Source organism: Rhea americana, unplaced genomic scaffold (genome assembly GCF_003343005.1).
Source record: "Rhea americana isolate MKP2758 unplaced genomic scaffold, rheAme1 scaffold_16, whole genome shotgun sequence".
Taxonomy (NCBI): domain Eukaryota; kingdom Metazoa; phylum Chordata; class Aves; order Rheiformes; family Rheidae; genus Rhea; species Rhea americana.
Window position 1 is genome coordinate 1,842,929 of NW_028185705.1, and position 18,073 is coordinate 1,861,001.

Sequence of the window (18,073 nt, forward strand, 5' to 3'; positions counted from 1 at the left end):
AACAGCAAAGAAAGTTGTCCTTTGAAGCCCACGCACAAGTGCTGGCATAGAGATACTAGGGCTGAAGTCCAGTCAATCCTGCTGTCCCCAGAGACTTAGGTACACTGGAGATGGCAGGGAGGAGGCGACATTTTGGCAARTGAAAAAAACAGAACCATAGCAATGTTAAGCAGACGAGAAGCCATTTGGCCTCTTGTGTCCCTGGCAATTCAGACACAGAGCTACTGAAACAGTGCCAGGATCGCAGAAGACAGTATAATTTCTTAATTGCATGTTTCACACAGTCTCCAGCTACAGATTCCAGAGACGGCGTGGTTAATAAAGGCAGTGAAGAAGACTCAACACTCATCCACAGCAGAGACACCACCAACTGCACATAAGAATTAAACAGGTCCAATTGCCAAATCAAGCAGTGTTCATTAAGACATTTAACCAGATAAGCCTTGCTGGATGATCTGGCTGGCTGGAAAGCCCCAGGGCTGAACGAGCAGATTTCATGGCTGCGTGGTCATATTTCACATCTGATTTAACATCTAGGGCTTGGTGTCTGAGTGGGGAGACCCCAAGCTGAGCAAGGTGTGTTCAGCAGGAGCAGAAAGAGCACAGTGGCAGCCAGCCTGACACTGCAACAGAAGCAAAAACACTCCACATTTCTCAAGTGTGCATTTGAGCTCATTTCTAAACTTTCATAGGGCCAGATAAGCAAGTAATTATATTCAAAACCCGTTCTCTTCGCCACTGCCTAACATATACCTGGGCATGGGGAGTAGGATAAACCAGCAACAATACATACTACGCAGGAAACTTGCATGGAAAATCAATACTTTTTCACAACTATTGCTTCACCACGAAAACCGAGACATATTTTTTACCCATGTAAGAGAATATAGTAATGCCTTCCCTCAGATCTTGTGTAATTTAGCATGTTTTCATGACCCGTACCTGCCTTTCGCCTATATGACTCCAGTCACACCTTAGGTCACTTATTTACAGTAAACGTGATGCTGAGATTTTCTAACAACTCTGTGAATCAGTAGCTAGCACAGTATAGCGCATCGTTCCTCAGAATGATTTCACAGACACGAACGCACTTCAGGATATGTCTATCCTGAAGTCTATCTGGTGTGACTCCAGGCGATACTGTCTCAGCAAGGGGAACTAATAATATCTCCTTTCCCCAGCTGCCTATTTTCACAAAGCTTTGAAGAAACCTGTTTGTTTTCAGGTATCTCTTCCTCTCTTAATTTCTGTGGAAATTGGCCAAAACATCAATAACCAGTTCAAAAGTTACTTGAAAGGATACACAGAGGCAAACAGAATCACCTAGACTTACAAGTACAACTGCATCCCCTTGGGAAGCCAGGATATAGTGGTTTCCACTGTATCATAACCCAAACTTTAAGGAAGTTTGTGGATGAAAGAATAGTACTAGAAAAAAAGATCAGTTTGCTGCCAGCATTACATAGCAGTGTTAAAGCAAGAAACATAGTTGTTGACATTTTTTCCTTTCCCAGTTCCTTGCTCAAATAAACTGATATTTCATCTCTCACCCCTAAATTAAAATGAGGAGAAAACCATTTATATCATGCTTAGGAAAGCAATTTCAGGGAAAAGAGCAAATTTCAGCTACAAACTTTGTTACTGAGAAYTAGGAGAAGGGCTGGGAACTCCCAGGACTGACATTCTAAAAATCTCATTTTTTATACTTGCCCTTCTTTTCACAATCTTTACCAAAAGAACAAGCTATTTTAGTTCTAAAAATCAATGTATCCTGATATATTATAACTTTACCCTTGTACTGCTTATTACCATGGCTGGTACTACATAACTCGTCTACCGACTCTTTTTATCCCAAGAGGTAAAGTCAAACAGTCCATAGACAATAGCTTCCCAAAGACCAGACGATAGAAGCCATATAAATCAGAAATATGTTGTTCATTGTTTTACTCTTCTGGCTCCAAATGAACTATAGCTTTTCACATACTCTATCACCATGGTAAATATTTCAGCGTTCATTGTAGTCAGGCAGGCTTGATGGAACAAGATGAGATTTTCCAAGATGAAAAACAGATCTGGTTTAAGCTTTTAAAAATAAGTTTCCTGTAATTTCTGCTTCTTTGGCCTTTCCTAATAAGACAAGATTTTTCTCATCAACCTGTGGCAATGAAAGTGGTGCATCACATTTGAGAGGTGCCAAGGAAGAATGGTCAAAGCAAACTACCCAGTTCTCTCTCTCCAGGCACTACCCAGGCTGGGCAGGTAAGACAACATCTCTATCCAGTAACAACAGAAATTAGCACTGCATGCTAATTTAAATGGTAGGCTCACACCTCCTCATGACGTTCTCTTTTGAATAGAAAAAAAAAATTGGCCAGTATAAAGAAGCTGTCTCCAAGTTAGGTATTATGATTGCCAAATTAATTACTGACCCCAAATAACTCCTGTTTGCTGGGACATGGACATAGCAGTCATAGCATGGACATTTGCCAGGGTAGTGTAATTTGCACTGGAGAGTTTCACGGTATTATCTCCTGGGAAATTTTTTGAAAAACAAGGGATGTTTCAAGCAATCCAGAGGTAAAATATTTGCTTTTTAGAAAGTATCTTTATCAGCTTCTTGGCAGGAATGCTTTAATAGTACACAGAGACCAGGATGAACACACTGGGAGTAGAAATCTCACCTCAGCATCTTGAGATTCAACACTAGCTGTTTTCACATTTATTTGCAAGTCAATTTTGGGAAGCTATTAATGACAAATTTAGCTTTCATTTCTGAAAGCCCCTGGGCTAGAGCAAGCTAATGAAAGAAATGGTTACTTTAAGACATTACCTTTCATTTTCTCTTAGGATATCTTTTCCTTTCTTCCAAGAATAAGTAGGTCTGGGGGAAGCTTTTGGCTTACACTCTATGATCACTTCACCGCCCACTTTAACAAGAGTTAACTTCTTCAAGAGTGTTTTGGAAAAGTCTGGACCAACAGCTGAAAGAAAAAAAAAAATACAGCTGAGAATTCGCTCTGGAGGGAGAAACAAAGTCAGACTCTTTTTAATATTAAAATATTCCAGTCTTTCTTCTCACCTGCAATTCCAAAATCATCAGCCCTTATGAACTATATGCACRTATGGACGGGAATACCAGGCACCTGAATGCTTCAGTGCTTTGGTTTTTTAGAATTGTTACTTGGGGCAGCACCACAAGAACTACCAATGTAATAATTGTGTATTATACTTCCTTTTCTATATTGTAACAATGTGATCATCACTTTGCCTAACATTGCTGTGTGTAGAAACCGAAGCATACAGGAAAGTTGTCACCAACCCAGAAACCCTATTATTAATTTGAAATGCTAATATCTCAAGAAATGTTGTCATTTTTATGCTTAATACTCACAGCTGCTGCATAAACAAGAGTTATTTATTTTAATGCTATAAAGGTGGGAGACCATAACGCAGCCAGGTCCTGAATCAAGCAAGACAAGGCAAGACGTGAGTAGTCATCAGGGTACAGGGTATTCTCAAATCATCCTTCTCGGTCCCTGCAGGGCACACTGATCTGTTTTGTAAAAAACAGTCACATAATCATCGAGGCAAACAGCAAAGCCCTGTAGACAGTGTGCAGCCTGGCTGTGAGGCAGGCCTTGGAGACAGGAGACTGTTTGGCTTCTGATTCCTGCCTCAAAGGATTGCAAATGATTTATTTGATGGGACCCTGTGACGGGCAGAGCTTTGAGGCGGCTGCATCGAGGCTGACAGTGGCAGTGAACTCCCCAAAGACAACTGCAAGGTTTTGCTTACATCAAGGGGGACAATTAATTTTTTCAGCAGAGAAAACTCAAAGCAAGTAGGTGTAACAGCATAGGGATTGAGCAGCCCTTGCCCTGCTCGCTGGGTCAYGGCTGACAGGAGTTTGCGTTCAGCCAGCTCAGAGGCAGCATGTTCTGCCCAGGCCCCTGGGGTCAGCAGAAATCCTCTCCAGCAGCTTGCACAGTGCCTGCCTGCACYCTCGGCCTCCTGCCCGGCCTCGCATCTCCCTGAGCTCACAGCATTTTGCTTYGCTGCCTTTCGTCCTGCACCTGCAACGTGGAAGTTTAGATCACTGTGCACTGCATCTGCCTRATCCTCCATAAAACGATCTAGATGTCCCCAAAGTGGCTGGGAGACAGAAACCTGCAGGGTGATAAAGCAAGGAAATTCATTTTTCTTACAGTACCTCATGTGCCTCAATTCTTTTGGCTATCATTCACAGATAGAGCTGAATATAGAAAATAATCCTACACTGATAATGGGATGGCGCATATCATCTAACAGACCTCCTCTGTCTCTCACTTTGATGAATCAGAGGTCCCTAATCTCTGAGCTGGCTTGCTGTCTAAGTCCAGTYACAGACAACTCATCAATGCAGCCAGTGCTAGAAGAATTATTGTTTGTACCATATTTTTATAATTTAAACATTATTTCTTTTGGAAATAAAATTTCACATGAGCCTCTGTCCAAAATTAATTACCAAAATAGATTTTGAAAAATCTTGATATTTGCATCTCTGCAACGAATAGTTTAGACTGGCTTTTTGGGAACCATTTGCTATTTCCTTCTTGGTCCTGTGTGAGACGTAAGCTGTATGATGTGGACCCTGTTCTGTGAGGGGTGAGGAGTACAGCACTTACTGMGGGATCACAATTCATGAAATTTAGCAGCAGGAGGAAAATCTACTGTTAAATAATCAAGACGTTTAAGCACTCAGCCACRGACTGAATCGTCAGTAGAAAACAACCTATTTGTAGGAACTGCAACAGACTGTGTTCAGGTTGTGATGTATTTGTGAAACAGCTTCTTTCAATGTTTTATGAATTTTGCTAAATAAGACAATTAGCGGGAAATAAGGAACTTCTAGTGCGAAGACAGAAAAGGGGTCAGCTCTTTAACTACAGAGACATTGCAACACTAACGGAAATAGGGTAGTTGCTTGCCGGCGGTAAGTTTGAAGCTTACAGACGAAACCATACCTGCGTTGGAGGAACCACAGAAATTTCAGCATCTAACTTAAGTGTCCTGACACCGACTCTCCTTCTGGTCTCATTTTTAAATAGCAGCAATCACAGTCTCATGGCTGAGACTGGAATTTAAAATGTTTTGAACTGAAAACGTAGAAACTCCAGGTTCAGTTCTCGGCACTACCATAGCCTCCCTGTGTCACTGCAGGGATAACGCAGTTAATTTTGTCACATCTTACTTGTAAAATGAGGATTTTAATTACTTTTTTTCACTCAAGTGTCCTCTCCTCCTCTTTTTTTTTGACTTTCAGCCTAAAAACTCTTCAAGGCAATAACTGCATCTTCCTCTAAGTTTTTACAATGCCCAGAGCAACAGGATCTTGATTTTAGCTGAAGACTCCAGGCAATATAATTGGGAACAATAATAGAAGAGAATCCCTCTGAGAAAAGCTCTGACTGTAATTTTCCATTTCTCCTTTTCACTTAATTTTGCTATAAGGCTCACTTATTATTAGTGGTGTTTAATCATTTTAAGTGCTAACTTCAGGACCTTTTAAAATAACCATTTTTATACTTAGAAAGATCTGTTTAAAAGCCAACATTTCTCAGTGAGAGCTCAGAATATTAAACTCCTTTGAAAATCCTGGTGAAGTGCAAAACATTGTTGTTGCTCTTTAAAAATATGCCAAACTAAATCAGAGATTCATAGAAATAAATCTACAGTACACCATTCTGGTACTCCTCATATGACATATAGAAACATATAACCCAAACGAGAAGTTAGCCAAATRCAGTTTATTTGGTAGGCTTTTAAGACCAGGCTCACTGAGGTTTTTGCTTCTGTGCACAAATGAGGACTTCACAGAATTTTTCCTGTTTATCTCAAAAGCATGGTGAAGGTAGCAATCAAATACTTAGAAGTGTGCATACTCTCTTGTTTTCTAGTTATTTTGTGTGCTGAATTAATGTGAAGTCAGCATGGAACGAGGAYGCTATTGCATGAGCAAAAGGAACGACGGAAGGGTTTATCCTGCAATGATTTACAAGGTGCTGTTCTCAAGCATGTGGATTTTCTTCACATGTCAGAGCAATGTGCATCTGAGTGGGACGCTGGCACCAACTGCCTTATTTTGGATGTGCATCTGCTTCAGTGTTTCTCAGTGGGCTTTGCTGCTACACTCTCCCTTGGCCCCCAGGTTTTGCAAGCAGATATGTGAAATCACATTCTTCCTCTACATTCTTCCTGCTGCAYCCCCTCAGGGCTCAGCAAGGTGCGGTTCCAACTGCAAACAAAAACTACAGTTGCAAAAATGGCTTCAGTCTCCTTTTTGCCAGCCCGCAGTCAAAACATTTTGGAGCCCAGGTCCTGCGGACCAGCCTCCAGAACACCGATGGCCCAGAGAGGCCCCYGGCTGCTGTAGGGCTCAGGGAAGCATGAGCAGTACCCACCGGAATAAGTGCGAAACCTTTCTCCGATGAGATCTGTCTTCCTAACACAGGCTTGTTTTTACAGTGGTTTTGAACAGACAGGAAAGGCAGCGAGTTTATTTGGATTTCTTCCATGCAGTAACACATCCAATAAATCTTAGCAYTGTGAAGTCTAATTTATTGAGCATTATTACATTTCTCTTGAGCAGTAACAATAACAATTTTTCAAAGTATTTTYTTTTCTAGGCAGACATCTATTGCTATTGATAAAAATGACCATTATTGAAAACATTGTAGTTAGAAAATACCGTATCCTTTTTTCTTCAAGATAAAGCTGGGAATGATGCTGTTGAACATTCCCTTTGAAAACAACTAAACTAACACAGTTTAATCACAAACTGTATTTAACCCTTTGAAACTACATACACATTCTGATAAACATCTGTATTGGCTCCAAGTCTGTTACTTATAGAAGAGCTTTAAGAGCAACATTTGAGAATAAGTGACTGAATTCCTGAACATCTCTGCAGATCATCTGGTCCAAGGCCCTCTTCAAGCAGGGTAGATAAAACAGGTTGTCCAGGACCACATCCAGACGGGTGTTGAGCATCTCCATGGATGGAGATGGCACAGCCTCCCTGGGCAACCTGTTCCAGTGCTCAGTCACACTCACAGTAAAAAACGTTTTCTTATGATTAAGTGGAATTTCTTGTGTTTCAGTTTGTGCCCATTGCCTCTTGTCCTCTTGCCAGGCACCGAGAAGAGAGTCTGGCTCCATTGTCTTTACACTCCTCATTGAGTATTTATACACACGGACAAGATTTCCATAAGCCTTCTGAGTTAGTTCCCCATTAGGTTTTGTTGAAGAAAGCAGGAAAAACAGCTTGCTAAATCTATACAAAATGGGAGTTTGAGACTTGATTTTTCCTCTCATGGTGAGGGAGATCTTCTGGATATCACTTTAAACCTTACTGTAACCAATTTTATACTTCTAGGACTCTTCTCAATTCAAAGGAGCTTTTCCTGATATTAACAGGAATAAGCAGAGTATGTATACACAAAACAGATGTGGCAGAAGTTGTCTTTCTCGGTGAGGGTGTGGGATTGAAATGTTATGATTGTCATTGAATAGACTCTTCACCATTCCAAATAGAAGTTTTTTAGACATTTCCTCAAGAGAGTCAGTGTCTGTAGCCAGTAAGCAGGCAGTAATTGTCCGATATGTTTTGGAAACAGGGCAATACTCAGGTTTCTCCATAATATATTTCTAACTGGCAAGGGATGAGTGAACTTGCCAGCTCTCAGTGCTCAGTTACCCGGATGAATACAAGAAGATAGGATGATGTAAAAAAAATCTATTCTCTACAGATCTACTTTTGTCAAGTTTTCGTATTAAGCGTTACTTTAGAACAACAGCAACTTGTAAACGAGATTCTCAACAGCACTTCTACCTGAGATACTGAAACTTGGCTTTGGTTAAGGCTTTGCTGGTTTTGGAAAGTTTGCAGTGTTCAGGAAAGTAAACTTACCTATGACACTCAGTTCTGCACTCGCAAAAATGACRCCATGTCTGTTTTCTGCTACACACTGATACATGCCGGCATCTGACAAGCTTACATTTGTAATTGTAAGTGATCCCTGCTCTATCCGAAGTCTCCCCTGTAAAATAGCAAAATGAAATATGTAAGTAAACAAGGAGACACCCTCCTTGGAAAACACACCCCACAGGAGTTACATCATATTTTAAATTGTGGTTGATTAAGAATATATATACATATATATACACACACACACACACACACACATAAAAAAAAAGAGCAGTAAGAAGAGGAATTTGCATGGTACAATGTATTTGTCTGTCAACTGAATTTATGTCAGATTAGATACTAAATGGAAAACCCAATACAGTAGTTGGTAAATGCAATTTAAATTGGAGGACTTTTCCTTGAGTTCTCATTGATTTAATACCTAAACCATTTAGATTAATATCCCTTTCAAGTAGATAAACTTGAGTCTAAAAATGCACTTTTGTTCTACGGTGGTGTATCACAGCCAAATATATTCTTTAAAACACACAGAACAGTGGTATTATTAGTATATATGGCAACGGACTAAGAATGGTTGCAAATTGGTCCAGAAAAAAGTATTTAAAATCTACTGCAGTTAACTGCAAAAAAATTCTACATATATATATAGATATAGATGTTAATAATTTAATGATCCTTTACTTCATATCTGCCACTAACATGATTTAAGCACAAGACCATCTGCTAGTGACCAGCATGAAGCAAGTAAAATTAGTGTGTGGAACAAAAGACCATGGTATCATTTGTCAGCCTAAGGATATGCAACTCATGTTATCAATTTTAATAAGTACAACAAAGTGCTCCCTCCCTCCCCAGGAGTTTTACTATAAAAAATATATATATATATATATATATATAAAGAGCTATTGGCTTTCTATTTGGCTGTAGGGTCGAAATTTAATGTTTGTGCAATCTTATTTGGGTTTGATCAAATCCAGGCAGCCATGTTCTTTCACATTAAGTGAAGGGGAAAAATGCAGGCTACCTTGAAAACAATGCTTCAGCAATTCGTTTTGGTTTGGCATTATAATTGAAGTGATCATGGGGCTCAGCGCTTCCCCTCTGGTGAAGGCACGACAGGAAAGCCGGGCAGTGTGGTGAGGGTGTGCTTTCCCCCTGCTTCCACGCATAATTAATCTGCAGGCAGTTCTTCATGTCACTGCTGACGGCAGGCCATGTTGCTCGCTGCCTGTACAGGGACTCGGCTGAGCAAGAGGAATGGCAGCTCTGCTAGGGACTAGCAGCAATGCTGAAGTTTCATTAACAGCTGAAGTTCACCTGAAAATTATAAACTGAAAAAATGAATTCAGGGCAATCATTTTATGGCCTCGGGCTCCAGAGTCACACTCAGCCATTCCCTCCTTTCATGAGGGTCCCTCCACTATTAGATTTGTATTGCGAATCCTTTGTTTCCAGGAGGAACTTTAAACATTCAGCTGCTGTACCTCCTATCTGTCAYTGAGCAAAGCTCTCCCGAAGCCAAGTCTGTCCAAGAGAAAGGAAGGGGCAGTTTGTCCCCAGACCTGGAACTCAATGCCATATAAAGGCACTCGCCCAGCATGACCAGAAATCGACTGCACAGTGAGGGGGACAGAGTACAGAGACAGCTTGTATTTCACTTTCAGAAGTAATAAGAAAAGAAAGAGAAAGCTGGTGGAGCACTGGAGCATGGGCAGACTCGTGGTGCTCATCTTCTCCCCGGGCTTCCCAGCACGCCTACCTGGGGCAGCAGGGGCTCGCCGTCTTTCAACCAACTGTACGAGGGCTTCGGGCGCCCATTCGCYCGGCACTCCCACGCGACTGCTTCCTCTATTGCCACATGAGCATCGCTGATTTTCTGAATCCAGTTGGGCTGAGCTGCAAGGCAGAAGCAATGAGTAAAGTCCATGAACGAGCACGCCTCTCTACATGCCACAAAAAGACCATGTATTTCTTTATTAGCACATTTCACAGAGCTGGACTTAATGAAACATGTTTAATAACTCTGAAGATGCTTTATTTTTTCCCTGTGAGTCCAGTTCTGCTTTTTGCTGGTACATGCAAAAGTAGAATCTGCTTTCCTAAATTTTATTTTTAATACAGATTAATTAGTGAAAATTAGCAGTTTCAGAAACTCAGACTGTCATCATACCCAAACTACATACTTGTTCCTGTGCTGCCCCAGGGGAACAAATGGCAGTGCTAGACTCTTGATCCTTCAAGCAGAGATATTTTCTTGTTCAGGGTCTAAATGAGCTAGACTTCAAAGCTCTAAACTTTAGGATTCAGTTTCAAAAATTGTAATTTAGAGCTTTCTCTGCATTGTAATTAAGGTTAAAGTAAGAACTTTGGATTGTTTGGTTATATGCACTATTTCAGGTCAAAAAACATACCTTCTCAGTCTTTCTAGTTTACAGCCAGATCTACAAAGTATTGCCATAGTCTTTGGAGTCAATAATTGTGTTAATGACATTGAACAAACCTGGAATGTCAGAAATCAGGCAGATACTGTAGTTATATTTTGATAGAGTTTGGTGAAAATTAGCATCATCAGCAGTTTTCAGGCACTTAGGTGATTATATTTTTATTCATGTTTCATGTACTTTTATCATTTTTTTTTTAACACAGAGCTGAAGCTTAGTCAGATTCCACAGGCAGAGCAAATTTCAGCTAAACCTGCCATATGTTTTTGAAGATTATACAAAACCCTGAGTTTCTTGTGATACTTTCACAAACTTCATCAGTCTAGATTTATCTACAATACTTCTCAGAATGCCCATTGAAAGAGATTGGGTTTCTGGCTTTTAATGGTCATTTGCCCTATTTTGAGATTAAAAAAAAAAAAAACTGAGAGACTTAGTAGAAAGACAGTACCAGTAGAGGTCTCCAAGAACCAGGTTAATGCTTTTCCCATATAATCAGATAAAACATATTAAAGATAATTCAAATAAAGACAACAAACGTATGTATCTCCTTTGGAAAGGGAGAGGAGCCAGAAAAAGGCCTGAAAGGATAAATTTTAAAAATATTGTACAAAATGGTCAGTTGAACATAAATTTGGCATGGCTATACCTAAAATGTCCATCATGTATGTCTATCATTAAGTGGTCCTGTAGACAGACACTTAAGAGCTGGGCTCCTTTTAAAAAAACTGTTCAGGCAGATGCACACTCAATCCCGCAGCTACCACACTGAGTATTTCCCTTCTCAGTGTCTATAAACAACAAAGCATAGACGAAAGCTAAAGAATTTTGCACAGAATCTGAAATACGCCACAAGAAACACTCCAAGGGACTTGCAGGAGAAGCAGCAAGGCAAACAGCATAATAACAGCGCAGAAGCTGACACGAGCAGCAGGTAGCATTTACTTCTCTGACTGTCCCTCCGGACCTTGCAATACTTTAAGCTTGTTTATTAGCTGTATCCAAAGAGATATAAGAAAAGTGTTTAAGTGTAACAAGATAAAAGTCTATTTGTCATTTGGAATAAGAACCTGAACAATTGCTTGGAGCTGCAACTTTCCTTCCTCAACTGCAACGGGCTCCRCGGCTCAAGGACGGGTGCGGATCGCTCAAGAGTCTACACATTTACTGTTTCAGCAACTTCTGACTCACAATTTTGAAGAGAGTCTTATGACTTTAAGGTAAAGGAGCTCTATGAAATCACATACTATTCCACTTTCCTTTTTGCAGTACTACATGGTTTACTGATTTCTTGCAAAAACATAAAAACAGAATAATATTCAGACAAAATTTGTAAAGAAAAAATCCCATAGAAGGCACACTGGGGCATACAGCATATAGCTTATGCATTAAAGATAAATAAATAAAGCCCTCTCACTTACACAGGAAAGAAAATTCAATTATTTCTCCTTATTTTCAGCAACCAGACTTCCCAACAAGGGGAAGTTCTTACTCAGCCCAGCAGAAGMCCAATACTTGTGCAGTGTTTTTGTGATGGTTCGCAGGTTAGCGAGGTGAGACCGAGCCTGAGTAACGACGCCCGCGGTGCGGGACACGCTCTCCGGTGCCCCATGCGCGATTCGGTTCACTCTCCTGGGCAGCACCTGCCAGCTACAGGCTTGAAGCACAGGTCACCGTTCACACATCCTGCCTTTTCTACTCGGGTGAACTTCCCATCCTGAAGCCATTGCTGATGCAGACACCCTACAGATCAAGCCTAATAGGTGAGGACTAAATCCCCTGAAAACCAGCAGAGCCCCTTGCTGCCCGGACACTTACCCMGCTCTCTGCTTCTCTTTGGGAGACATTTCTAACTGGGTCAACGCTCCTCTGAACAGTTCATTTTCGACAGCACCAGGCACGCTCCTGACTTAATCTTGAGCAATACACAAGGGCTGGTTCATGTTGCAAATACATTTGAGGCACCAAATGAGAGTTGCCGTAATATAATGAAATTTGACAGCCTCCCATTGGGGATCATACCAAGGCAGGGTAATGTGCCACAAGACTTCAAGCAGGATAATTAGAAGACTTAAAAAAAAAAAAAAAAAAAAAAAAAGATACAAAACCAGCGCTACACTACACCACTCTTGGCTAAGTTGTTCAATATAATGACGAGGTCTAATTTGTGACTGGTAGAGCTCCTCTAGAAAGAGTCCTTCATACTACTGCAGCGCTGCTGAGCAAACATGAAATCTTTCATGTGATGGGACTGAAAATATTTTGGCCTTGCAAGGAGTACTTTCATATTACCGGTTTTGGCTGGAAACATCGTGAAGGAAAAAATACAGTTGTAAAGAAAGAAAAATACAGAGAAGCTCATAAAGAATTCAACTAATTTGAAAACAATTCATACGCTAAATGTACACAGAGTAAGAAAGAGTTAAAAATAAAAGGATGACACTTATACATGGATATTTCTAAAGAAAAAAATGTTTATCCAAGTTCATGACAGCAGTCTTCAATTTATACTCAGGTACAGGAAAAAAAAAAGTATTTTTACCTTTTACCACCTGCCAGTCTTCACAAATACAAAGTGGGGCACTTTAGACCAGACAATTAAGAAAGTTTGCCCAAATATACTCTTACTTCTAAAAGAAAAAGAGTCTATAATGTGCCTGTACGTGCTGTAATAAATTGAAAGGCAAAAGCAGGCACTGGAAAGCTGGACCAGAAACACATCCTAAAAGGCATTTGAAAATGAAATGACACAGTCAATGATGATGCATCACATCTGAAGTAAGTAACAAAAACAAAGAATTATAGGAGCAATGTGAGAAATAAAACACCAATAAATCTATATCTTTGTATTCCTCTGTGAGTTCAGAACAGCCCAAAAGACTAAAGCAAATGAGGTACTAATACATACACAGAATCCAATTCTTGGTTGGTGAGTATTGATTTCGGTGTTCCTAAGCCAATTTATAGCAGCTGATGACCTAGTGCAGGCTGTGTAATTCATCATTAAYGGTAGAGGAAAGGCTGAATGACCATCCGTCACTACAGCTACTCAGAAGATGCCGAGATTGAGCTCAGGCCCAAAAGAGCCTGAAGACCAGAAAGCCAGACAGAAGAAATAAGCAAAACAGATGGGAAAAATACATGAGTAATTAAAACTAAAGACTGCAGCCAGTGTGCAAAGTTTGTGCAGACGAGTGCACACGTCATCCCGGTCCAAACGGGGATGTAGCTTCTGTAAACACAACCCATATGTCCCTAATTCGTTAGCATTCCTAACGATSGCACAGACGCAAAGTTACCGCCATCCCCCTTCTTCTCTTCCTCTCCTCCTCTTAATCCCTTTCTCTCGACCTCTATTGCCAATCAAGAGCTATGCGAAATCCATACAACTCGCAAAGCTCAGCGAATCCTCCCCCAAAGTCACCTGCTTGCCTGCGGCATCGAGACGACCCGCCTTCGTGGGCCGCCCCCACGTCCTGCCGCGCGGGCGGCGGGTCTCGCGGCTGCTTTTCTAGGGCCCTGATCGCAAGGAACCTGCCTGGGAGCTCTGCCCGTGGCTTAGAGGCTACGGATTAGAGGGCAAGAAACAGAGGAGAATACGAAGGACTTAATCTAACTGATTAAAAAAAAAAAAAAAAAAAAATCTAAAATGGTCCCTTCCCCTTATTTCTTTCCCGTTCCATAAACTTGCGGTACCATTACAAGCCTTTTGCCCCCTTTGTATCAGCGACCAAGCCGGCAACCCCAGGCCGAGCCGTGAGCAGCAGTTCTCAGGGATTTGTTTTTCTTGCAACCACTGATGCTCCAGACTGCAGCCACCCAAGGGCGTAAGGAACATGTGGGGTGGTTTATGAGCAGCCTTCACCTTTTCTTTCTAATTTCTATTTCTGTTTCTCCTGACAAAGAGCTATTTTTACAAGGTAAAATGATAATAATTGGAGCCCTTTTTCTGACCTATTTGAATTTTTTTTCTTTATAAGCACAATTTCCAGATATCCCTCGGAAAGGGGAAGGAGGGGGTGGGGAGAAAAATGCCTGCTCTCTATGCAGAAACCTGTTCTTGATGCGAGACCATTACTTCAGGCAGCAAATTATTCAAAACTCAGAGCTACTCTCTCCTGCACTGAAGTCTGAGAAAAGACACAATCCACTGGCAAGAATTAAGATATTCGCATCCCGAGCAGCCGTCTTCCTCGAGGGGGAACATAACCAACAGAGCGGGCGCTGGAGTGATTGCTCCCAAACCCAAACTCCACCTCAGAGAACGATGCATTTGGCTGCCGCCAAGTGTTAAGTGGCAGCTAAGCAAGAGTTAAATTGGCACAATATTCAGAAAYACATGATTTGAGAATATTAAATAGAATTAACATGGAGATGCTTGAAGGAAAGAACTTGATTGCCAGTGTATCTACATAACAGGTAGCAAACTGGATTTTCTGGTGAGGTATGTAAATTATAATAAATAGTATTATATGCTTGTGCCAGTTATGTTAATTTTTCTGTAATTTTTACAGTCCAATGGCTCATTTTGTTTCAAGCATTTTTAAATTTTCAGCAAATGGTTTGTGATCTGAGGCACAAATGGAGCAGAGGCATGCTACTCCCTGATCTTCACTTATGCAAATCTCATTTTTATACCTCCAACAATAATAAAGAGCATAATATGATTTACATTTCAGGTTGTTTTATGCCAGTCTACAGAGTGGCATAAAGCTTTAGCACACACAAAGAGCAGGCCCACTGATGAAAGCGGGACTCTTTTCATGTAAAAATCAAGAAGCTGTATAAAATACTGGTGGRACCTTGATTTGAAACATGTTTAATTTGAAAAATGGTCCAGCTACCTAAATGGATTCTGCTGAATATTTTGCAAAATGCTGCAAAGAATTGTAATTAGTTACAAGTAAGTCTGTCTCTTTACTAAGAGAGATGCTGCTATGGTGACACTTTTAGAAATCATTTTAACTGTAATCTCCTCCTCATCTTGTTTGTGAGAGATGGGCTTGGTGGGGACTCCRTTAGTGCAGGAGAGAGAAGCAGAAAGACTCTGAATGACACCAGCTACCCTGAGTCCATACCAGGGTCCACACTGGCATCATGCAATGTTTCGGTACTGAAATTTTTCAGCTTTACTTTGGCTGGAAATATCAATGCCAAAATGTATGGTTTTGGYTGTAACACTGGCAGAAGACACGTCCCTGGCGGTTGTGGAGGTGCCGGTCCAGCGTCACCTTCCTCCTCCCTGCTCCAGCCCGGAGAAGCTCCTTCGCTGCCYGGCCCCAGCGCTGGCACCGTTGCGCCTTCTTAGCACTGCTGTACCAGGGCCATCGAGGAATGGTGTGCATATATTCAGGTTGCCTTGGCCAGCAGCTTTTTCACCTTGTTTTCTTTCATTCAGACTCTGTGTCTTCTGGGCAGGGAAATGGCGATTTCCAAAGCGTGCATTTTCTTACAACGTTGCATTTTCTTCAGCGACACACAGTCGCCACAGAAAAGCCCCAAAGCACACTGAAGCAGAACTGAAGTGGCCACTTTGAGCTGAGAAATACATTCATAGTAAAAAACCCCAACTGCCAGGGAGCAATAGGTCTGTACGGTGGTACGGCGACGTTCAGCGACACCCGGCAACGGAGCAGCAGGCCAGCGAGTGCCAGCAGGGCGCAGGGGCTACCAGGCTCCTGGCCCTCGCAGGAAAGGCTGCGAGCACAGCGATTAACGGCGAAAGCATCGCCTGCCGAGCCCGCCGCGCTCGCGGGTCCGCCCGGGGCCTCTCGTCCCGGGCACAGGACGACCTTTGGGTTGGCACCGGCTGACAAAGGAGGATTTAACTAAAATGGCATCTTGGGGAAGGGCTTCAGAACTCAACACCCACGAAACGTCCCCACGGGTGAYGAGTGTCAGCGTGACGCTGGCTTTATGAAAGAAAAAGCACTTCTTTGCTGAAATTAGCTAGGAAATGTGATCTTGTTTACTGCATTTCTGACAAAAATGGTTGTTTTTTGCTCAGGCTATAAATCTTTGCCTCATGTAGGGTTATAAAGTTTAAAATTTATGAGCAGTCAGATTAAAAATAGAAGCAGGTCAACACGAGTGCTTCTGAAACGCCGCGCATCAAAACACGTAGCTGACAGCTCGGCGGACCCTTACTTCCGAGTTCAACGAAAAAGCAGGAGCTTGAAACAGAGGAGGCAGCGCGGAGCCGCGGCAGCCCTGCGCCTCTGCCGCCGCGGAGCCCCGCGCCGCCCGGCTCGCGCCTGCGAGCTCGCCTTCGGCGCCCAAGGGGACCTCATCTGGGCTGGCTCGTGAAAGCGTACGGCCCAGAGCCGGGAACGCAGCGCGACACGCGCTCAGGCTCGCTGAGTACGCGTGAGAAAGAGGAGGCCGCTYCCCAATTTGCTAGTTCTCCGGAGCTGATTTCAGACCTGCCGTCCTGGCTAGGAACGGCAGACAGCAAGCGAGGACAGAAGAACAACCAGCATCCCATTCAGAGTTACAATAATCAAGAAAACAGGCACCGGTCACTGTAAACGCATTACCACTAACACGTTTTCTATCATGTCGGACTATCAAGCAGGACACGGGGCACKCGGGACGCGTGCGGCTGGAAAACAATAACCACAACCTCTCGTAGGGGCTCGAGGCAGAGGAAACGCAGAAGAACAGCTCCCTCACACTTTAATTAACCTTTCCTGCTGCAATGAGAACATCAAACAACTTTAGTGTCACTGATATGCTAACAGAGAGAAAAAACCCAAACATTGATACAAGAATGAAATACAACAAAAGTCAACCTTTCCTGACAACCTCCAGGAGCACCGGAGGAAGCTGACAACAGCRGTATGCCTGGGTTATCTGCAGCAAGCAGGCAAATTTGAATTTCATTTTCTTCTTTTTTGTACTATGCATAGAGGCAGATAACTCCGTTTAAAAGAGTAACACTGTTAGAGGCAGATTGTAATCTCCAGGGCACACGTTGTGATAGCACATTTCACCGAGCAATGCTGCAACTAAGTAACAAGTCTGATTTTCCATATCAAATACTCTGGAGTGTTCCTTTTGCAGGACGTGAACCCCTGACCCCCTAAAACAACTTCAAAAGCTTTGCCAACATTACAGTTATATTTCAGAGATAGAGTATTTCTCAGCTTTAAAAGGAAAAGTGATTAAAGGAAAATACTTTCATTCAGYTTGAACTAGCTGCATAAAATGTTTATAGAAGTTACTTTCCACAGAAATTTAGTGCCACACAAAGCTCAAGTCTAGTTGCAGAAAGCAAGTTTTTTTTTTTTGTTTGTTTGTTTGTTTTTTTAAAAAAAAAAAACAATCCGTTTGCAATCCTAAGTGCTTGCCAAAATAAGCTATCCTGGAAAACTGGACACCTACAGACGAGGAACTTATCGCCCTGAAGGTAACAGCAAAGAGGACAATATTTTAATCTATTACCTTTCAAAACATTAATTCGCACAGGTTACAAGCTAACAGTTCTGCATAAAGAAGTCCTCTGCTTACATGAAGAAAAGTAGATGTAAAGATGGCCCCCAATCTTACAARAACTCACTATTCTTTCCATAAAATCCTTAGCTTCTTTGCTGAAATTACTTGTACGTGTGAAAATTGGCAACAGTCACGCTAGCAGCTCTTGTGTGCGCACTGATGTCCTCTAGCA

General features: G+C 41.9%; 1 protein-coding gene across 8 annotated transcripts in view; it reads right to left on the reverse strand.

The window, feature by feature from the left end:
- CNTN4 (contactin 4) overlaps positions 1 to 18,073 on the reverse strand; it is a 368,687-nt gene that overhangs the window by 62,809 nt on the left and 287,805 nt on the right. For all 8 annotated transcript variants that reach the window (XM_085300035.1, XM_085300034.1, XM_085300031.1 and 5 more), the window contains 3 exons: positions 9,726 to 9,862; positions 7,949 to 8,078; positions 2,831 to 2,981 (listed from right to left, as the gene is read on the reverse strand). In XM_085300035.1, the coding sequence (XP_085156161.1) occupies positions 2,831 to 2,981; positions 7,949 to 8,078; positions 9,726 to 9,862 (418 nt within the window). The remainder of the gene's footprint in view (positions 1 to 2,830; positions 2,982 to 7,948; positions 8,079 to 9,725; positions 9,863 to 18,073) is intronic.